The sequence below is a fragment of the Mobula hypostoma genome, chromosome 16 (genome assembly GCF_963921235.1).
Source record: "Mobula hypostoma chromosome 16, sMobHyp1.1, whole genome shotgun sequence".
Lineage (NCBI taxonomy): Eukaryota > Metazoa > Chordata > Chondrichthyes > Myliobatiformes > Myliobatidae > Mobula > Mobula hypostoma.
In genome coordinates, this window is record NC_086112.1 from 16,847,860 (window position 1) to 16,871,514 (window position 23,655).

At 42.8% G+C, this 23,655-nt stretch overlaps 1 protein-coding gene and 1 long non-coding RNA gene across 5 annotated transcripts in view; one reads left to right on the top strand and one right to left on the bottom strand.

The window, feature by feature from the left end:
• The window catches only part of rgmb (repulsive guidance molecule BMP co-receptor b), a 211,633-nt gene that overhangs the window by 184,294 nt on the left and 3,684 nt on the right, over positions 1-23,655 (top strand). For all 4 annotated transcript variants that reach the window (XM_063068595.1, XM_063068598.1, XM_063068594.1 and 1 more), the window contains 3 exons: positions 5,836-5,873; positions 18,825-18,997; positions 19,964-20,487. In XM_063068595.1, the coding sequence (XP_062924665.1) occupies positions 5,836-5,873; positions 18,825-18,997; positions 19,964-20,487 (735 nt within the window). The remainder of the gene's footprint in view (positions 1-5,835; positions 5,874-18,824; positions 18,998-19,963; positions 20,488-23,655) is intronic.
• LOC134357257 (uncharacterized) lies at positions 9,184-16,623 on the bottom strand. The gene is made up of 3 exons (XR_010020582.1): positions 16,522-16,623; positions 15,767-15,962; positions 9,184-9,367 (listed from the first exon to the last, which is right to left on the bottom strand). It is a non-coding gene; the product is annotated as an uncharacterized LOC134357257 (long non-coding RNA).

Below are 23,655 nucleotides of genomic sequence, written 5' to 3' on the forward strand. Positions count from 1 at the left end.
ACCAGTCTGGCCATTCTCCTCTGACCTCTGTCATTAACAAGGCATTTTCACCCACAGAACTGCGAATCATTGGAAGTTTTTTTTTTGTTTTTCGCGCCATTCTCTGTAAATTCCAAAGTCTGTTGAGCACGAAAATCCCAGGAGATCAGCAATTTCTGAGACGTTCAAACTGCCCCGTCTGGCACCAACAATCATTCCACAGTCAAAGTCCACTGAGATCACACTTCTTCCCACATTCTGATGTGTGATCTGGGCAACAAGTGAACCTTTTGACCACGTCTGCATGCTCTCATGCTGCCGCATGATTGGCTGATTAGGTATTTGCGTTAACAAACAGGTGTACAAGTGTACCTAATAAAGTGGCCACTGACTGTAAGTATTAACCAGGAGAGTGTGAGCTCCCCTTTCGTCTTAGAATCATGCATGGTAGAGCAGAATCATACATCACCTGGGATGGCAGTCGGGATCGCTTCTTTATAGTTTCCCATCATCGTTATGACACAGAGAGCATCCATGCACCTTATAGTGTCTGTGCTGGGTCCTAGAGCAATTTTGTCATCCCAGCAGAATCATAGAATTATTAAGATTGTGTCTCACCTGAAAACAGTGTAGACTCTTTCCACACTGCACTGTACAGTATGATGATATTGTTATATTATTGCCACAGTTGTATAAAACATTGGTGAGTTTTAATTTGGAGTATTGTGTGCAGTTTTGGTCATCCACCTACAAGAAAGATGTAAATAAGGTTGAAAGAGTACAGAGAATATTTACAAGGATTCTTCCGGGATGGGAGGACCTGAGTTACAAGGAAACATTGAATGGGTGAGGACTTTATTCCTTGGAATATAGAAAATTGAGGGGAGGTATTATGAGGGGTGTAAGTAGGGTAAATGCAAGCAGCACACATCAAAGTTGCTGGTGAATGCAGCAGGCCAAGCAGCATCTATAGGAAGAGGCGCAGTCGACGTTTCAGGCCGAGACCCTTCGTCAGTCCGTGTGTTGCTTGAATTTCCAGCATCTGCAGAATTCCTGTTGTTTGCGTTTAAATGCAAGCAGGTTTTTTTTCCCACTGAGGTTGGCTGTAGCTACAAAAGAGGTCATGGATTAAGGGTGAAAGGTGAAAAGTTTAAGGGGAACATGATGGGAAACCTTCAGTCAGAGGGTGGTGAGAGTGTGGAATGAGCTGCCAGCGCAAGTTTATTTAATTTAAAAAATTCATTTATTTATTTAGAATAGGCCCTTCGAGACGTACCTCCCAGCAATCCCCCGATTTAACCCTAGCCTAATCACAGAATAATTTACAGTGACCAATTAACCTACCAACCGGTACGTCTTTGTGGGAGGAAACTGGATCACCCAGAGCAGAACCCATGGGGTCACAAGGAGAATGTACAAATTCTGTACAGACAGCGGCTGGAATTGAACCTGGGGTTGCTGGTACTGTGTTAACCACCACGCTACCATGCTACCCCAATTGAACTCGCACACAAGTTCAACATTTAAGAAATGTTTTGATAGGTAAGTGGATGGTAGGGGTATGGTGCAGTCAGGTCAATGGGAGTTGGCAGTTTAAATAGGTTGGCATGTACTAACTAGATGGGCCAAAGGGCCTATTTCTGTGCTGTACTTTTCTGTGACTCTCTACCAAGATATAGTGAAAAGGTTTTACGTATTTTATATTACACGTAATCTCAGATCTGCAACACTCTAATTTAACCCATTCTGCCGTGTTTGGTGAGTAATGCTGACTGTACAGATCAGAATGATGCAGTTGTGTCCCATAGTCACAGTGAGTGACTGGAAACAAGATGATCTGTGGCTGAACAGGATATGCCGTCAATAACCTTCCAGCAATGTCGTTCCCTGCAGTCAACAGACTAATGAACTCCTGTCACTGCCACTCCAGCTGACTGGTGCAAGAGCTGTCCAGCTCATGCCACACAACCCTGCCTTCTGTTGCTGTTGCCATGAAAAGCCCTTGCATCAAATTAATCTCTGCTTTAAGGTGATTAAGTCCCTACTACCTGCATTTGTCAATATGGTTTGTGAGAGCAAGATTTGAATGTGCATCAAGTCTTCATTTTGGGGATAAACTAAAATATTTACGCTTTCTTCTGTTAGCTTGTTGGATTTGTCTAACTTGTTCAAAGTATGCTGCAGCCTAGCTACAGAACAAAGAGCATTACAGAACAGTACAGGCCCTTCAGCCCACAATGTTGTGCCGATCTTTTAGCCTACTCGAAGATCAATCTTACCCTTTCCTCCTACACAGCTCTCCATTTTTCTGTCATCCACGTGCCTATCTAAAAAATTTCTTATATGTCCCAAGTGTATCTGCCTCTACCACCACCCTGGCTGGGCGTTCCACCCACCCACCACTCTGGATAAAAAAATGTACATCTGACATCCTCCCCTATACTTTCCTCCAATCAGCTCAAAGTTATGCCCTCTCGATTTAATCATTTCTGCCCTGGAATTAAGTCTGTGGCTGTCCATGCAGTCTATGCTTCTTGTCATGTTGTACCCTTCTATCAGGTCACCTCTCACCTTCTTCGCTCCCAAGAGAAGAGCCCTAGCTCGCTCAACCTAGCCTTGTAGGACATGCTCTGTAACCCATGTGTTAAGCGGTTTGTTCCTTGTCCCTGTGACCCCGTGCATTTCCTCTGGGCACTCCGGTTTTATTCTACGTTCCAAGGATGTACAGTTAGGGTTAGTGAGTTGTGGGCGTGCTACGCTGGTGACACTTGCAGGCTGTGGCCAGTACAAATTCACACTGTGCTGCTCGTTGACCTAAACGACGCCTTTCACTGTACGTTTCAAGACAGATGTGACAAATAAAGCGAATCTTTAATCTTTCTGAAAGGATACACCTTTTAGTAAGATCGAACGAGGCTTGGCTGCATCTTCCTCACAGATGAGTTGTCTGTTCCCAAGACTGTGTGAAAAATTACCATTGGGAGAGATACCAGACAATGGCTGATTATTTATGAATCAATTTCAGCTTTAACTGATGTCTTCAGGAGGAAAATAATTTTAGAAAACACAAAGAAGCATGCTTGATCCCTTTCATGTGTATTCAACTGCATCAATTAGAAAATTGGAGTAGGAGCTTTTGTATTATTTATGGTGTGTGTTAAATGCTTTCATATTTTTTGAGGGGGGGGGTGGCACAATGCTTTATGGTACAAGTGACCCAGGTTCAATTCCTGTTGCTACCTGGAAGGAGTTTGCACGTTCTTCACGTGACCACGTGGGTTACAACTTGGTCCTACGGTTTGCTTCCACAGTCCAAAGATGTCCCAGTTTGGTAGATTAATCGGCCATTGTAAATTGTCCTCTGATTAGGCTAGGATTAAATTGGGGGATAGAAACATAGAAAACCTGCAGCACAATACAGATCCTTCGGCCCACAATGCTGTGCCGAACACGTACTTACTCTAGAAATTACCTGGGGTTACCCATAGCCCTCTATTTTTCTAAGCTCCATGAGCCTATCCAGGAGCCTCTTAAAAGACCCTATCGTATCTGCCTCCACCACCATTGCTGGCAGCTCATTCCACGTACTCATCACTCTCTGCGTAAAAAAGTTAGCCCTGACAGCTGCTCTGTACCTACTTCCAAGCACCTTAAAACTATGCCCTGTCGTGTTAACTATTTCAGCCCTGGGAAAAAGCCTCTGACTTTCCACACAATCAATGCCTCTCATCGTCTTATACACCTCTATCGGGTCACCTCTCATCCTCCACTGCTCCAAGGAGAAAAGGCCGAGTTCACTCAACCTATTCTCATAAGGCATGCTCCCCAATCCAGGCAACCTCCTTGTAAATCTCCCCTGCACCCTTTCTGTAGTTTCTACATCCTTCCTGTAGTGAGGTGACCAGAACTGAGCACAGTACTCCAAGGGGGGTCTGACCAGGGTCCTATATAGCTGTAACATTACCTCTCGGCTCTTAAACTCAATCCTACAGTTGATGAAGGCCAATGCACCGTATGCCTTCTTAACCACTGCTGGGTGCTCCTGTTCAAAGGGCCATAAGTGCTTATTTTGTCCTGTATCTCAATAATAAAGGCTGTCCATGCTAGAGCAACTTGAGTTTTTTTGAGGATATCTGAAGTTATGATTCAGCAGATGTCCTTGTTATAAACATGGGCCTTGTTTGACTCAGTGACAAACAGGAAAAAATCTGCAGATGCTGGAAATCTAAGCAACACACACAAAATGCTGGAGGAACTCAGCAGGCCAGGCAACATCTATGGGAAACAGTGCGGGGAAGATGTAAACTTCTTCAGGGTAGGCATCCCTGGAAGAGACTTTGCAGTGTAGTATGTCGAAGGGTCTCAGCCTGAAACCTTGACTGTACTTTTTTCCATATCTGCTGCCTGACCTGCTGAGTTCTTCCAGCATTTTGTGTGTGTGTGTGTGTGTTGCTTGTTTGGCTGAAAACTCCTTTGGTGATTTGTCGCAAGAACAACGAATTTTAATTTGACTTTATCAAATAAAGTAAAATATACCCATCATTTTCCTTTAGCAGAATTATAATTTTCATTCATCTGGTCTTCCTGAACATTGAAACAACTATACAAAGTAAATCCTTGGTCATATCGGTGTAATTGGCTGGTGTGGGCTCTTGGGCCAGTTGGGCCTGTTACTGTTGTATCTCTAAATCTAAATCTAAATTACATAAGAAGAAAAAGCCCATGTAGCACAACTAGCCAGTATTGGCATACATGTTTCACTCAAACGTCTTCCTCATTTTAGGGATGGCAGAGTAGCATAGCGGTTAGCAAAACGCTGTTTATGGCGCCAGCGATGTGGGTCCAATTCCTGCCATCTGGCCCAAAGAGCCGAAACCACCCAATATGACCAAGGATTTCAATAAATTTACTTTGCAAAATAGTTTCAGCTCTTTCCCGCAAATGGAAGCATATTCCCTGCATCTGTTCTACCAAGGACCCTCATTCTCTCAGTTACCTCTCAACCTTTTTTAGAGAAAGTAAGTCTCTTTGTCCTCTCCTAATGTGTATTCTCACGCTGGCCACTTTATTAGGTACCTCCTGTAAATAATAAAGTGGCCACTAAGTGTTTTGTTTGAGGTCTTCTGCTGCTGTAGCCCATCCACTTCAAGGTTCAATGTGTTGTGCATTCAGATATACTCTTCTGCACATGCGCGGTTATCTGAGTCACTGTCACCTTCCTGTCAGTTTGAACTAGTCTGGCTATTCTCTTCTGATCTTTCTCATTAACAAGGCATTTTTGCCCACAGAACTGCCACTTACTGGATTTTTTTTTGTTTTTTACACTATTCTCTGTAAACTCTAGAGACTGCTGTGCGTGAAAACCCCAAGAGATCAGCAGTTTCTGAGATACTCAAACCGCCCCGTCTGGCACCAACAATCATTCCACGGTCAAAGTCACTCAGATTATGTTTCTTCCCCATTCAGCTGTTTGGGCTGAACAACAAGACCTCTTGACCATGTCTGCATGCTTTTATGCATTGAGTTGCTGCCACGTGATTGGCTGATTAGATATTTACATTAATGAGCAGGTGTATCTAACAGAGGGTACCACTGCATTTCTGATATTACCTGTGTATATCCTCACATTTCTGTGATCATCAGAGAGAGGGGCAAAAGGAAATCACTCCTTTAAAATTGCACGGACATTTGAAGAGCAGTCTTAATTTGGCACAGTCCAGAATCAGAGCAAGCTAATTAGTATAACAGGCGAGTTTCGTTGCCTGGTGATGTGTGAACCGTCGATCTGTCAGAAGACCTGCATTCTATCTTTGTGAGTGAAATGAGCGTCTTGATGTCTTCTGTGTTATTTTTCAGATGATTAAAAGCACTGTGGAGCTCAGAAGAATTTTCTGGTAAGTTTGCATTTCTCCTTTCTTCTTTGCTCCTGCTATGGCAATTAGTCACCATTCTGTTTTCCTTTATTCTTTTTACGTATTATAATCTTTTTTTTCCTTTACTGTTAGGTCAGGGGATCTATTTCCCTTACTGAGTCAACAATTCATTACTGCATCAGTTGTTACCCCAACAAGTTAAACATTGTTTCGGATTTTATAACATGAACAGGTTTATCTTTTATTTTAGTATGTAGTCATAATCTGAGAATGTTTAGTGCATCTGCTTTGTTTATTTGAACAAGCAATGTTGAGAATTTGAACAAGATCCACATCTTTTCCAAAAGGAAATTGTGACAATATAACGATATGATTTATTAGACCTTGAGCATTATTAAATATCTGTGAAATAATTCATGTCTTAAATCTATTGTTAATTTTAAATAATGTCAGTGAGATAAAAAACATTCCACCTTGTTGTAAGAAACTGCATTACGTTTAAATTTAACAGGTACAGGCCATGCTCAGGTAACAAACTGGTTGGATTTTGTTTGTAAGTTGGAATATACACAACAATCACTCTATCTAGTTGAGATTAATGCTCTCCTAAGGGGTTGTCTATTGCTGGGTCCTCAGGTCCTGTGGAGGCCAATCCAGGATCCATATATTCTGGTGCAGTGTGGGCAAGGGTAGGTGGCGACTGTGGTTAGCTGTTGGCTCTTTTGGTTGTTCAGTCACTTTCACAACTGCGGCTTGTTCTCTGCGGCACAGCAGAGGTCATTCTCATGTAGCGCAGCTCCCTTTTGAAGAGATTTCCTCCAGGTCTACCTACTGAGTGCGATGTCTTCCCAGCTTTTTAGATTAAATGCTCAATTTCTTCAGGATGAATCTGATGTTATCTTTGAACCATTTTTTGGCCCATTAGGGGATCACTGACCTTCCTTCAACTGGGAGTGAAGGTTCTGTTTGGGGAGACATGAGTTAGGCACCCAGATGATTTGAGTCTGAGGAGCTTGGTATTGCTTTATTGTGGTGGAGATGCTGTTCATATTGGCCTCATCTAACTCAATATAGTAATCACACCTCCACAATTTTGTAATGAATGGTATTAAAACACATTAAGACTGTTTTTTGAAGAAACCAATTACTTACAGGCATTAGTTTCTTGATTAATTAGGACATCAAAGGTTATGGGCAGAAGACATAGGAATGGGGTTGAGCAGGCTAATAAATCAGCCATGATGGAATGATGGAGCAGACTCAATGGGCCAAATGGCCTAGTTTTGCTCCAGTGTCTTATTTTCTGAATCTTAAGTCAGACTTCTGAAATTAATAATTTTATAGGAGGTCATCCCATATGTATGGCTGTTCATAAACATGCATTCCTAACGTGGAGATGTCCTGTATGCTTAAGCAATCTACCTGATTTAAAGAGCCATTTTGTCCCCATTTTCCTCCCAGCATGTTTCAAAAATAGGCATTCATTGTGTGAACCATGGAGGCCAAAATTGTCAATGTCTCTTTGGAATTGGCCCTTTGGGTTGTGGCAGTAATCTTGAAATTAATTTAAAGTTCATGTAATTCAAACAGAGTTGCGAGTAATCTAAGATGCATCGAGGATGTGTTATCAAGGTGGAGAAAAGAAGACTGCAGAAAAGGAGTGGTGGGGTTCACAATGCCTCGGCCCTGTATTACTGTAGAGCCCTTAATGTCGATATCAAGGCTCTGTGAACAGACAAAGGTAGATACTGGCCTAAGGGTTTTAGAGTGAATTCCAGGAATGGGACGTGGTGACTGAAGGCATTGATAGGGCAAGTGATGGATTGTCAGGAGAATGGATTAACTCTGTAATTGGTGCTGTGGATTGGAGCAGGTTATAGGGAAGGTGAGGGAAGGAGGGGACGAGTGTCAAGTCCTTTATTGATTTAAATACAAATTTAATAATTGAATGAATACAGCTGTAAATTCAGATGAAAACAAAAATTGATCAGATCAGGCAATCAAACAGGCTGATGACTTTTCCTCGGAACGGGGCTGAATTACAGATGAACAGGTTTTAGGGTTCAGAGAGAAGGGGAAGGGTAGAGAAAAACATACATGTATGATAACTTTAAACTGGAGAAAGGGTAAATTAACAAGACCTGTGACCGGTGGAGTGCCACAGGGATCGGTGCTGGGTCCGTTGTTGTTTGTCATCTATATCAAAGATCTGGGTGATAATGTGGGAAACTAGATCTGCAAGTTTGTGGATTGTGGGTGTAGTGGTCAATGAGGAAGGCTTGCAGCGGGATCTGGACCAGCTGGGAAAAATGATGGAACTTAATGCAGACAAGTGCAAGGTTTTGCATTTCGGCAGGACCAACCAGGGTAGGTCTTACACAGTGAACGGTAGGGCACTGAGGAGTGTGGTAGAACAAAGGGATCTGGGAACATAGGTCCATGATTCATTAAAAGTGGCATCAAAAAGTAAGCTTTTGCCACATCGGCCTTCATAAAACAAAAGTACTGACTAGGAGATGGGATGTTATGTTGAAGTTGTACAAGACATTGGTGAGTCCTAATTTGGAATATTGTGTGCAGTTTTGGTCAGCTACCTACAGGAAAGATGTAAATGAGGTAGAAAGAGTACAGACAAAATTTACAAGGATATTTCCAGGTCTGGAGGACCTGGATTATATGAAAAAGTTGAATAGGTTAGGACTTTATTCCTTGGAATGGAGAAGATTGAGAGGAGGTTTGCTAGAAGTATCCAAGATTATGAGGGGTATAGATAGGGTAAATGGAAACAGGCTTTTTCCACTGATGTTGGGTGGGACTACAACTAGGTGTTGTGGGTTAAGTGTGAAGGGTGATAAGTTTAAGGGGAACATGCAGGGAAAGTTCTTTACTCAGGATGGTGAGAATGTGGTACATGCGAGCTCAATTTCAACATTTAAGAGAAGTTTGGATAGGTACATGGATGGTAGGGGTAGTGGTCTGGAGGGTAATGTGCAGGTTGATGGGATTAGGTAGTTTAAATAGTTAGGCACAGAGTGGAATGTCCATAGGTCCTGTACTTTTCTATGACTCTATGATATAAGTGGAAGATTTAATGACAAGTGGACCAAATGGACGGCAGAGTTTTGATTGCCTATAAGTTTACCAAGTTGTAAAATGAGAGGCTGATCAGCAGGCCAGTGATCTGACGTACAGCAACAGATGAGACGTGATGGAACAGGATAGAAGGAGGCAGCCTTTGAAGGAGTGAAGATGGGATTGGGAGCTTAGCCCAAGCTCCAGCAGGAAGTGGCAATACTGAGGCAAATTGTCTGTTTTATGCAGGAATCCTCAATCTGCACATTTATGATAGAGAACAACGATGATGGCTTTGGCCGTCACAATGGATCATTGGAAGAAAATACCGTTCGTCTCGGTTCCCAATCGAGAGGGGATAAAGCCTTTGAGAAGAGAGCCGATTAAACCATGAGTACCATATGTGACATATGGGGAGCAGAGCTGCCATTAAAGCCAAGGATCTAAAAAGTGAATGGAAAACAAGAACACTGAAACTGCAAATCTGGAATAACAGAAAGCCCTACAAATATTATGAGAGAGCAACAGAGTTAATTCTGTAGATTAATGACCCCTCATAACTGGAAAGGTGAAAAAATCAAATATCTCTAACTGGTAATTTCTCCCCACCCCTCTCCCTCTCTCTTTTTTCATTTTCCATTCTGGTTACCTTCTCAGCCCTTCTCCTCACCTGATTATCGCTTCTCTCTCTGGCACCCCTCCCTCCTTCCCTTTCTTCCATGGTCCACTGTCCTCTCCTAACAGATCCCTTCTTCTCCAGCCTTTTACCTTTTCCACCAATCACCTACCCACACACCTCATTTCACATCAATTACCAGCTTATACTCCTTCCCTCCCCTCCCACCTCTGATTCTAGCTTCTTCCCCCTTCCTTTCCAGTCCTAATGAAGGGTCTCCGTCGAAACGTCAGCTGTTTATTCCCCTCCATAGATGCTGCCTGACTTGCGTGTGTAAATGAAGTGTGTGTTGCTTGAAACAAGAGTGTTTTAAGTTGCAGATAGATAGCATCCACCCTATCACAGATGTTTTGTTTGCTCTCTCTCCACCCTCTACGGTAGCCCTGATGACGCAGTGCTTTAGCCCAGTTAATAACAAATGAGGGCAGTTAGAGAGAAAAGCAATGAAGAGTGTGTGCTTGAAGTGTGAGGTACAGAGTGCAGTGTTGCTGGAACCCTAAACAACCCAGGAATGTTGGAAATGCTCAGCATACCAAGCAATATCTACAGAGAGAAGACGATATTACAGGTGGATGCCCTTATACCAGAATAAATCGAATACATAATCACTTCACAAGCATGACTGTGAGTGTCCTGTCAACTCTCACTTTAATCTTCATTCCACTCACCCTCTTTGGTCCTCTGCACTGCTTTAACCAAAGTCAAAATTGAGTCAATGTTGCTGTTGTTCTGTTGTTGTTGTTGTTGTTGCATGTCTTGTTCTGCTGAACGTTGTGGGCATGTTACGTTGGTGCTGAAATACTGTATTCAAGTTGGTAACACCAATTTGACAACACCACTGTCGTGCCCCGAATCAAAGGTAGTGATAAATCAGCATATAGGAGGGAGATTGAAAATCTGGCTGAGTGATACCACAACAACAACCTCTCACTCATTGTCAGTGAGACCAACTTGATGTGGTCTTTCATTGATTCTGTTATGGTTAGAATTCTGTGGAGTTATTGAGTATGCCTGCAAGAAAATGTACCTCAGGATTGTTATGGTGGCATAGATGTACCTTGACAATAAATTTACTTTGAACTTTGAATGTGTGGAAACCTTTGCCAGCTGCCCTGTGCATCCTTTGGTTGTGTTGTTTGTTGATACAAATAACACATTTACTGTATGTTTCAATATATATGTGTCAAATAAATTAATCTGAATCTGAAGATTAGCTTGAGGAATGGCATATCATGTCCTAGGGACTGGAAAGATGGTTGGCTATATTGATGCAGTTTAAATTGGAGAGATATACTGTAAATAATACCATGATATTGGCTTAAGTGCACATTGGGTAAGTGAAGCATAAAAACAAGAACAGTCAGGATGAGACACAATTTCTTCCCCCAGGCCATTAGGCATCTGAACTCCCTGCCACATCGTATTTGTAGTGTCACTAGTTAATCTGTTTCGTACCTTAGTAGGCAGCCGTTGATCTCAGGGGATCATGGGTTTGTGCCCCTGGTAGAGATTATCCTCTCTAGGGCATAGGCCTGGGTGGGAAGATTTGAAGAACCGGCTGTTGCCCATGCAGTGGGTTCCCCCTCTCCATGTCACTGGTGTAAACCAAGGGAAGGGCAAGTGCCAATGCAGCTTGGCACCAGTGTCGTTGCAGAGATTGCCAGAGTGAAGCTGTAAACAACATAAAACTGCCTTGGGGATCCCAGCTCCGGATTTCTTCCTCAGGGTTTACTCCCGAAGCTTTTCCCATGGGTGGGTATGGCTGCAAGGCAGCAGAGGTTTAAAATCAGAGCTTTCCTTCTCATACCTTACAATATTTAATATTAGTGCACTTCAGTTTGTTGCTTATGTGTGATTCATCTGTATAATTTATCCTTATCTTCATAAGTTATCGTGTGTTGTGTGTACTACTGTGCTTTACACCCTAGTTCGAAGAAACGTTCTCTTGTTTCTATGTACATAATACAGTTATATACATACTTAAATGACAATATACTTGACTTACCTCTTCTCCTCACCCACCTATCACCTCTCCTGGTACCCTCCTTCTTCCCTTATTCCTATGGTGTACTCTCCTCTCCATTCAGACTTCTTCTCCAGCCCTTCATCTTTCCCGCCTACCTGGCTTCACTAATCACCTCCTAGCTATTCCAATTTCCTCTCCCACCATCTTTATATGCTTGCCCCTTCCTTTCCAGTCCTGAAGAAGTGTCTCGGCCCGAAACGTCGACTGTTTATTGATTTATTGAGCTGCAGGGCAGAATAGGCCCTTCCGGCCCTTCAAGCTACACTGGCCAGCAATCCCCGATTTAATCTCAGCCTAATCACAGGACATTTACAATGACCAATTAGATGACTAACCAGTGTGGGAGGAAACCAGAGCACCCAGAGGAAACCCACACGGTCACGGGGAGAATGTACAAACTGCTTACAGGCAGCCGTGGGACTGTACTGTAAAGCTTTGTGCTAACCACTTCACTATCCAGAGCAGACCTGAGATCCTCCAGCATTCTGTGTATGTTGCTCTGGATTTAAAACATCTGCAGAATCTCTTGCAGGCATATCAAGTAGAAAACAATAATAAAACTTCATGATTCCCTGTACCCGGAGATTTTAGATTCCTAGAATAATTTGCTAATTTTAAAAAGTTGTCTTTTTTTAAAATAGTTGTTGAGTTTCTGGTGTTCACACTTACTAATCCAGCCAGGCAAACTGAGAGTGTAGGTGATAGGCCGGGATTTCAACATTGAGGTGTGAACTGTGTTCCCATAAAACTTATTTACATCTTAAATATGAATCTGTTTTACTTAAATCATGGCAACACTCTTACACCTTTACATACAGTATATTTCACAGTGAAATGAGATAAAAATCCTTGGGTCCAATAAACATTGGACCCTAAAGGTTTCTCCTTACAATATGACTCCTCTTGTTGTCTCTATTATTAAGACACAGTGCATGTAATTCGGCAAGGAAGTTGTGAAATTATAACAAAAAAAAACGCTCTGAGGAATTCATGTTGTCTAGCTTTAAAAAATTTCAGGAATTTTAGCAGAAATAATCAATTGTATATAATCAAACCACTGTGAATTTCTCTCCCAAAAAGAAAATTTATTATTAATAAAATAATCCTGATGAAGGGTCTTAGCCTGAAATGTGAAAGTTTATTGCCCATATAGACGTTGCCCGACCTGCTGAGTTCCTCCAGCATTTTATGTGTGTTGCTCAAGATTTCCAACATCCGCAGAATCTGTTATGTTTATAACACCAAACAACAAAGATTTTGCTTCCTGAATACTTTTGGGAGTATCTTATGGATTTTGGGCTGCTGATCATGAGAATCACTGTGAGATTTCCCTATCACGCATCATTGTTTGAAAGCATCTATATTTGTTATTTCAGTTCCTAATTCAAGACAAAATAACAAGATTAAGAAAGGCATTTTTGTTGGTTCACAAATCAAACAGGTCATCAACGACAGGCAATTCGAAGAACTCCTAGTGGGACTGAAGAAAATCACGTGGAAGGCAAGATGTTGCTGAAAATTTCTTGGCAGCAATAGAACACCGAACTACGTGCAGCTGCTTGAAAACACACTTCAAGCATACAACACCATGAAGTGCAACATGTCACGAAAGATTCATTTTCTGCATTCCCATTTAGACTACTTCCCTGACAAATTTGGTGCTGTCGGTGACGAGCATGGTGAAAGGATTCACCAGGACATTGCGGCCATGGAGAGCCGGTATTAGGGCAACTGGAATCCATCAATGCTGGTTGATTATTGTTGGACACTTAAGTGAGAAACTGCAGACACTGAGTACAAATGAAAACCATCAACAAAAGATTTTTAGCTTAATTCAACTATTGCAAAGTGGCAGCACCGTTACGCAGTTGAACTTATTATATGCAATATAAGTTAAATTCTTGTTTTTCCAAATTCCTATGTGATACAAGTAGTCTGAAATTATATTTGTGTTCAGCTTCAAGCGGTCTATCATAAACAAAAAAATTTCTGAGGAAGCAACACTTGCAAATAATTTTATTGTCCAATGTAATCCAAACCACAGTGAATTTCTCTCTCTAAAAGAAAACATTAATAAAAGTCCTGATGAAGAGTTTTGGCCTGAAAAGTGACAGTTTATTTCCCTCCATAGATGTTGCTTGACCTGCTAACTTTCACCAGCATTTTATGTGTGTTGCTCAAGATTTCCAACACCTACTGAATCTCTTATGTTTATTATTAATAAAATAGCAAGGAAAGCAATCACTCAAGGAAGAAAAATTTTGCATTAATTTCAAGAGGGCTAGAATATAAAAACAAGGATGTAATGTTGAAACATTATAAAGCATTGGTGAGACCTCTTTTGAAGTATTGTGAGCAGTTTTGGGCCCCTTATCTTAGAAGGGGTGTGCTGAAACTGGAGAGGGTTTAAAGGAGATTCATGAAAATGATTCCAGGGTTGAATGGCTTGTCGTATGAAGACGGCTCTGGGTTTGTATTCACTAGAATTGAGAAGAATGAGGGGTGACCTCATTGAAACCTATGAAACGGTGAAAGGCCTTGATAGAGGGGATGTGGAAAGGATGTTTCCTATGGTGGGAGCGTCTAAGACCAGAGGACACATCCTCAAGATAGAGGGGCATCCTTTTAGAACGGAAATGAGGAGGAGTTTCTTTAGCCAGAGAGTGGTGAATCTGTGGATTTTTTTTGCCACATGCATCTGTGGAGGCCAAGTCTTTATGTGTATTTAAGGCAGAGGATGGTAGATTCTTGATTGGTCAGCCGAGGCAATGTGTTGTGTCCTTGAGCAAGGCACTTAACCACACAGTGCTCTGCGATGACAGTGGTGCCAAGCTGTATGGGTCCTAATGTCCTTCCCTTGGACAACATTGGTGTCGTGGAGAAGGGAGACTTGCAGCATGGGCAACCGCTGGTCTTCCATACAACCTTGCCCAGGCCTGCGCCCTGGAGAGTGAAGACTTTTCAGGCGCAGATCCATGGTCTCGCAAGACTAACGGATGCCTTTCTTCTTCTTCTTCGGTCAGGACATGAAGGGATATGTGATGAAAGCAAGAGATTGGGGCTGAGAAGAAAAATGGATCAGCCATGATGAAATAGTGGAACAGTCTTGAGGGGCCAAATGGCCTAATTCTGCTCCTATATCTTATGGTCTGAGAGAAATTTATTAAGAATAAAATAACAAGGGGTGTTATTTCTCCTTAAAGAAGAGAAACTTATTGACAATTGGTGTGAGTCAGAAGGAAGAACCTTCATTACAATCTCTCTCTAAATGACAGCTTACTTCAATAACTGCAAGTGATTCTTTCCAGATGCAAACAACAGTGTTTGATAAAGATAGGCTAAATTCTAGTGCTGACACTTAGACTCCCTTAGAACTGTGACTTTCATCAGCTGCAGTAAATTTATCAGAGTGAGAATAGAGACAGTATTCGAGGGTCGTCTACTTCCTTTCCTTCTGTATGCAATTTTGTAATGGAGAAGAGCGTAAGAGACAGCAGAATGGAATCATTTTTAGTGGGCTGCATTTTCACTGTCCAGAGCAGAATAGCGTCAGCTGGGAAGAAAGGATCACGGATGAGTAAAAATGGAATCTTAAATAAAATCATAGACCATTGTGATCATCATTCGCCTTTGTGTTGCTTCCATATCTGAGCAGAATGGTACAATCAGAGATCTCATTCATGGTTGTAAAAATCCCAAGCAATTTTGAGTCTGTTCCGCCATTCCATCATGGCTGATTTATCTTCTCTGTCAGCCCCATTCTCCTGCCTTGTCCTGCAATCCTTGATGCCCTGACTCATCAAGAAACTAGCAACCTCTGCATCTTAGGGCGCCATGGTAGCATAGTGATTAGTGTGACACTAATACAGCTCCAGAGGTCGGAGTTCAGAGTTCAATTCCAACGCTGTCCGTAGGGAGTTTGTACGTTCGCCCCGTAGCTGTGTGGGTTTCATCCGGGTGCTCCGGTTTCCTCCTGCCCCGATTAGTATGTTAATTGGTCATTGTAAATTGTCCTGTGATTAGGCTGGTATTAAATAGGTGGGTTACTGGGCAGCCCGGCTCATTGGGTCAGAAAGGACTGTTCCAAGCTGAATCTCTAAAAAATAAATAAATCAATCAATCCATTTGATGGTGACTCACCCATGAGGACTCAGCAAATAGCAACCCCATTGAGCATCAAGAGCAGGTGGTGACATCCTCTTTATGTTGTAGGTGGCCTGACACTTTGGTGGCACAAATATTCCTTGCCACGCACCATTCACCACAGAACGTCCAGGCTTTGCCGTCCTGTTGTAGCCACTACATTTGTGTGGCCGGTCCCCGTCATCGATGGCACCTGTGAAGTCATTGGGGGTGCTTGGGTTACAATAGTGGTATCAAAAGCAAAATTTGAGATAAATTCTCCAGTGTACTGTAACTGATAGTCCTCCAACATCCCTGGATGTCTGCATGTGTCCTCTGCTTACACTCATTTTCACTACACCCATTATGAAATAGTGCAAGATAAAACTATTGCTATTTCTTGCATGATGGGGGAGGGAGGGGGTTAGTACTTTGACTGATGCAAGGTGGGGGGATGGGGGCTTTGGGATTTTGATGTTTCTATCATTCATTCTATGGGGGTTCTTGTTTTGTGGACGTCTGTGAAGAGTAAGAATTTAAGGTTGTATACTGTATACATTCTCTTATATTAAATTGAACCATTTGAAAACTTTACATATATTCCAAGCTGAACCTAATTTAAGAAGTAAATATAAATTCTAACTACTGACATCCCTCCTCCTCCGTTAATACAAATCTGTTACCCTCCCCCAGTGGTAATAAGAAAATAATGCAATAATAAATGTCTTTTCATGGCTTTCAAAAAGCTGTCAAAGTGCCATACAATAAATTACTTTCAAGTGCCGGAATCGCTATCTAGTCACATCTGGCAGCCATTTTGCACGTCCTAAGATCCTGAAAGCTGCCAAAAGATGAATGAACAGTAGATCTGTTTTTGGTAGTGTAGTCAGGGGAGAAGCTTCTCAGGAAAACCTGGGGAACTCATTCTCTCCAGCATGTCAACCATGGGCATAAGCAGATGAGGATTTGATTTATCATCCAATATAAAGGATGCTGCATCTGGGATAGTCACTGCGCTGTTGTTTCAGCCTGATTGACGTGTAATATTGAAACCATAGCTGAAACCAAAATCCAATTACACTATCAACAGATCAGGAACACTCCGGAACATTGATGCATCTTGTAAAATAGGTTGTGCTTTCAGTAGTCTGGAGTGTAACATTTTGCACGGTGGTATTCTAACCACTTGGTACAAGTTGGGAATTCTCTCAGGCTGTGGGAATCCACGGTGCACATTAGGAAAACCATCGTTTTAAAATAGTAAGGACCATTATATTTTGTTTCTGTTATAAAATTCCAAGTGCCAAGTCGTGTAAATGTGGATGCAATTCCAGTTCTTCCCCACAAAAAGAAATCGCGTGTTTTATTAGTGGGAGAGACTCGGTCGAAATCAGATCTCCTCTCGCTGGTGGAAAGGGCGGGAGAGATCGATAGAGATTTGACCTCAGCGTACTTTTGAGCATCCCGAACAAAGAGTCAGGAAGGCGTTAGGAATGGACATTCGCTTGTCAGCCTCGGCTGTGTGGGTCTTGAGACAAAAAGAGACGTGATTTAGAATGCTTTCAGTTTATTTACGTGCATATAGAGAGCATGTGGTAATGATTAGACTCAATGCATTCCGTCACCTTTTAAATAAATCGTCTTTCGCTGGTTATTTATCGATATTGTACTCTGCAAATAATCATAAAAGTAAAGAATATTTGACGAATGTCAAATCTCTATGGAAATAAATGATTCTCGAGTGCGGGTAGTGAGGCTGTCAGCGAGCCGGAGCTGGTGGAGGCTGCTCCCGCGGCGCCCTCTCCAGGCGCTGCCGTTCACACAGCGCGGCCGGCGACTCCAGCTCGGCCGCTGCACTCACTGCCTGGCGGCTGGCAGTCAGTCTCCTGGCCCATTACTCAAATGTGGTTTACACAAGCGTGAAGCATTGCGCAGCCAAGTGACTTTAGCAACTAATTTACACCAAGTTATGGTCGCACAAAGAGAGCGGGGGAGCGGGGCAGGGGAGATTGTGATCTCCCGATAAATGTCTTGCTGCCTGCCATGGTCATTTCGATCTGGACGGAACTGTAAGCTTGATCTCGGGGTTTGCCTCCCCGCCATGTGCAGTCTGCACATGCTCTGCTGGTTGACTGTGTGGTTCCCAGCCGTAACATGAACTGCGCACAGTGGATGTCAGGGAGAAAAATATTTTTTTTAAAAAACAGCTGAAGGCTTAACGCTCTCCTGCCGAAGCCAAATGGACAGATTTGGCTCTGGTTCTCGGGGTCACATTATTTTCCTATACTGGTTTGCCTTCTCCGTTGAGACCCAATTCCAACTGGGATTTTGCAGAAGTTACAAACTATTGGCTAATTTGTTATTAATCAAATAATAAAGAAACATGCCCAATCGATAAATGTCTCAATTTATCAAATAATGTAGAGTTTCGTTTTAATCTGTGTATCACCATATCCATTCCGGTTGGGAGGTCTGGTGTGTATATTGCATTTGTTTCTGCTAAGCTGTCTACAGTCGTTTCTTTATATCTAAATTGTGCTAATTTTTCACCTATCTCAATATTTAATGTTAGTGAGGTTGCATTAAATTTTCGGCTGTTGCCTCTCTCCGCTTTTTGCATTCTTCCCTTTGCTCGCCCCCTCCCCTCCCTCCTCCCCTCCCCTCCCCTCCCTCCTCCCCGAAGCACCTCAAGCTCTGACTAACTCTCACTCCGCCGCGATGAAGTCATGTTCTTCGGTGCGGCCTAACCTGTCAGCGGAAACTGTGGATCGCTGGCCCGGGAGCGGGGCGGGGTGGAGGGCGATGATAGACGGTGGTAGTCCACCAATCACTGGACAAAACTGGTCTGGTGGAATGGCGTTCAGCCAATAGGCTGCGGAGTGGGCGGGAGTTCCGTGCTGGGGCGGTGGGGTAAGGGTGAATAGTGTAGTAGTGCAGGCTGGCGTGTGTTTGATGCGATAGCTGAGATTGATAGCGCTCGGGCAGACGCACGGTGCGGTATTGCACTGTTTGCATCCGAAAACGATCTTGCATCCCCGGCTCTTCATTTTCCTTCATGCGTCTTTCGCACCTACAGGTCGAGGAGTGGTTCCTGCAGCTGCTACCCCTTCTCGGTGGAGTGCTTGAGCAACTCACTGCAACCTGAATGGATGGTCATGGGGAAAACAGGCTTTTGCTACCCCGGGGCTGAACGGCCCGCCACAGCCTTCACCTTCTTGCTGCTTTTCATTTCGACATTCGCCAACACAGGTAACCCTTCTTCCAATTCCTCAGCACCATCTGTAATGTCAGCATTCGGCGCTGTTCGGGATCTTGGCACCGCCGCTACTGTAGCTCGTCGTAGATTTTAAATGTTCATATTTGTTGCAAGCAAAATTGCATATAAATCTCTCTCGCTTGCAGCCCAGCACTATCACCAGCTGGTTCGTTTATTTTGGAAACTTTCCTGAATTCAATCCGTTTACTCTCATCATTTTTGAGCAGGAATTTTCTTTGGTACTATGTAAACATTCCTAATTAAACTTAAAAGAATAACGGCTCACGTCGGGAAGAACTCGGTTGGAAGTGGTAACAGGATTTTTTTTTCCCCTTGGAGATTGCTAACAGGATTTAACCAGATCTTTCTTACTTGATCTCTTGTTATTTGATTGTGTTTACTTAAAGTCCACAAATCAGCTCAAGTTACGAGCGGCGTGCAGTGACTGGATTGCCTCTTTCCTCCCTCTCGGCACTCCCTTTATTTTTTTGTTCTGCATCTTCCCAAACATTTTAAAATGCTGAACAAGTTTGTTGCCTGGAGTCTGATGACATGTTATGAATAGATTTTCATTTTTAATCTTTACAAACCAGTATCAGACTTTCCACACATGATACACAGGGTTTGGTTTTTCTTTTGCCTAACTTGTGACATTTTAACTGCGAGCCGAACGTTACGCAGCAATCCCAAACGCATTAAATTTAACCGCCCCACACTTCAAGCCTTTATATGGCAATACTTTGACATTGTAAAGTCATCGTGCACTTCATTTCAGTAAATGCAAAAGACTTGTCTTCAATCATGAGATTTAAAATAGTACCGACCGGCGTTTTGCGAAAACTGATTTATCGTTCTGGAATGCAAGTGTGGGTTTAACGGCAATTTGACGCTAGTGCATTGGTTTGTTTACAAGCGTTCGTCTGCTGGTTCCTGACTTTAAATTGCTTTTTATTTTGCAGGGTACTGCCAGCAACAGTATCAGTGTAGGATTCAGAAGTGCACGACCGATTTCGTGGCCCTCACGTCCCATCTGAACACCGCTCTTAATGCATTCGCCTCCGAATTCTGCATTGCCCTGCGGGCTTACGCCCTGTGTACGGAGCGCACAGCCAAAGCGTGCCGGGGCAACCTGGCTTTCCACTCGGCCACGCTGGGCATCAGCGACTTGATGAGCCAGAGGAACTGCTCGAGGGAGGGGCCCACGTCGATCGCGGCCCAGGACCTCGTTCCCGTCAATCACAACATCGGCTTCTGCGACTACGACAACCGGGCGGCGGCGGCGGCGAGCACCGAGCTGCGGGCTGCCCGCCGCCGCTACGTCTTCTGCGGCTTGTTCGGCGACCCGCATCTCAGGACTTTCCGGGATCACTTCCAGACTTGCAAAGTGGAGGGAGCCTGGCCCCTCATTGATAACGACTACTTGTCAGTGCAAGTAACCAACGTCCCTGTTGTGCAGGGATCCAGCGCTACAGCCACCAACAAGGTACCCTTCCTTCCCTTCACTCTGTCCGGCCGCTCTTTCGCACTCATGTTTTGGGAATATAAGGGGGAAAGGAAAAAGATAAATGTTGGGAAAATTCCTGCTTTGAAGTGCTTGCACCTAGGGATGGGAGAGGATCTGTGCACCAGATATCCCGCCCTGAGTTGTAGTTAGTCTTCAAACTGTTTTAATTCTTTCACTTATAATGTCCCCGAACTTTTCAGCTTCAGAATCAGATCTTAGTATCGCTGAGTTGTGTCGTGAAATTCGTTGTTTTGCAGCCGTATTTTCTGTATATCGCACTTTTGCAAGGTGCGATATACATAAAATGCTATTTGTTGCAATTTTTAAAATAGAGTTACAAAATACACATGGACTAAGATGTTAACTGTCCTGTGCTATCACCAGTGGGATCATCAGTTGATCTAAAATATATATATATTTGGAGAAGGAAAGCAAAAATAGTGAGGTTTTGTTCACGGGCTGGTTCCTTGTAGGTTCAGAATCAAGTGGTGAAGGTGAAGAAGCTGTGTCTAAAACGTTGAGCGTGCTTCTTCGGGCGCAGAGCTCCTTCCTGATAGAAGAAATAAGGAGGCAGCTTGTCCCGAGTGACGGGGGTCCTTAATAATGCTGTGCCCTTTCGAGGCATCGTCTTGACGATGTCCTTGATGGCGCGGCTACTGTGAGAGTGTGTGTAGATTTTTCTATCATTTATAGAGAGGGAGAGACAGTGGTGAAGTGAGAACCAGGTTGGACTGGAATAGAATCTATTAATTCTGTAACTAGTGAACTGCATTATAATTCCCCGGGCGCTGTTCCATTTCTCAGTATCATTTTGTTCCCCAGTCCCCGAGGACCATAACACAAATGTCAGCCCCAGTGAAGTCGCTAAACCCCAGTTAAATTGGCAAATGTAGGCGTGCATTTTCCAATACGACAAAAGCCCTACTTCTGTGTATTAAATGTTTGGAATAAAAATCCTGATTGTCATAGCTATTTTGCAAGGTTTATTAAAAGCATAATTGTGGGATGTGAATTGTGATTCTTCAAGTGGGTTTCTATGACCCAATCTGAAGATCCATCTCCATGCCAGCAAGATAGGTCTTTGTTTATTTTAGTTCCTGTGTGTGTTGCATACACAAGTATATTTTGATGAGCTCCCAACTAATTAACTATTTTGAAAGTTTTTTTCCCCATTCAATAGGAAAATTCCAAAACCTACCTAACAAATCTCTGCATTTATTGGTATTGCACTCTATATGCTCTTTGGATATGAAGAAATGTTAGTTGAGTTTGAACTGATCAGTTTACTAAGGAGTACATAACGTAATCATGAAAATGCATTCAATCCCATTTATGCCTGTTCATCATATTTTTGTGAGCTTCCATCTAATGCATTTTATACACTCACTGGCCACTAATGCAAATATCTAATCACCCAATTATGTGGCAGCAACTCAATGCATAAAAACATGCAAACATGGTCAGAAGGTTCAGTTGTTGCTCAGATTAAACATCAGAATGGGGGAAGAAATGTGATCAAAGTGACTTTGACCGTGGAATATTTGTTGGTGCCAGACTGGGTGCATTGAGTATCTCCGAAGCTGCTGAAGTCCTGGATTTTCACGCACAACAGTCTCTAAGGTTTACAGAGAATGTTGCAGTAAACACAAAAACATTCAGCAAGAGTCAGTTCTGTTGGCAAAAACACCTTGTTAATTAGAGAGGTCAGAGGAAAAATAGATAGACCGGTTCAAGCTGACAGGAAGGTGACAGTAACTCAAATAATCACAGGTTTCAACCGTGGTGTGCATCCAAATGTCGAACCTTCAAGTGGGTGGGCTACAGCAGCAGAAGACCATTCAGCGGCCACTTTGTTAGGTGCAGGAGATAACTAATAAAGAGGCCACGGCGTGTATATTAGAAATCATTCTGCACGTGACCAGCAACGCTTCAATATTGGATGAAAGTATTGTTTAAAAGAAGTGTATATTAGGACAGTATATGTATTTTTTTTTTAGAACCCATGACATGGGCACAGTGCATCCATTTAAATTAATTGCTGATTGAACCCAGCACCATTTTAAAATTCCTCTGCTATACATCAGATATATCTAATTGACCCTGTGCCTGCAAAAGCGTTCTTGTGTTCACCGTTTTCAATGAATTAGTAAAGCACATGAGATCCCAGTAGTTTAATGGGTAGGCTTAAGGTGGAATTCTGATTACAGAACTGCAAGTTTAATTATTACGCCTGCGTTTAGAAGGAAATTGGTGATTTACCATGTATTACATTGGGATGATGGAATTAAAGGTCTCAAAATTTGACCTGTGTGTATTGCCCCTAAAGTTAAGACTTATGTGGATGTATGTGTAAGTACATTCCTATGCTTTCTCATCAACACACACTGTTTTGCCCACCAAGTAATCATCATCCATTCTTTTGCACCTATGTCCTGATAAGTGGGGGGAACATCAAACAATCCCGGGGGGAGGGGGCGCAGAATGGGTGACAAATCTTCCTTCTCTTGCAGTATCGGGACTGGTTTTTAGGTATGTCATTTCTCTATGGAATCCTTTGCCACAGACAACTGTGGAGGCCAAATTATTTGGTACATTTCAAACGGGTTGATGAGTTAGGATTTCAAAGGTTACTGGGGGAAGACTGGAGAAAAGAGAGAGATAATAAATCAGCCATGATGGAATGGTGCAGCAGATAGATGGGTCGAATGGCCTAATTCTGCTCCTACGTCTTATGGTCTTGTATATTAGAATATAACAGCACAGAACAGGTTCTTCAGCTCATGATGTTATGCCAACCTTTAAACGTACCCTAAGATCAATCTTTCCCTTTCACAGAGCCCTCCATTTTTCTATCACCCATTTTCCCATCTTAAGAGTTTCTTAAATGCCTCTTATGTATCTCCTCAACCACCATCCCTGGCAATGTTTTCTATGCACTCACCACTTTCTTTGTAAATAAGAACACAAGTTACCTCTGACACACTTTCCCCCAGTCACTTTAACATTATACTCACTCAAATTAGTCATTTGCGCTCTGGGAAAACCTACGGCTATCCACTCAATCTACGTCTCTTAACATCTTGTACAGCTTTATCACCTCACCTCTCGTCCTCCTTTGCTCCAGAGAAGAAGTCCTAGTTCACTCAA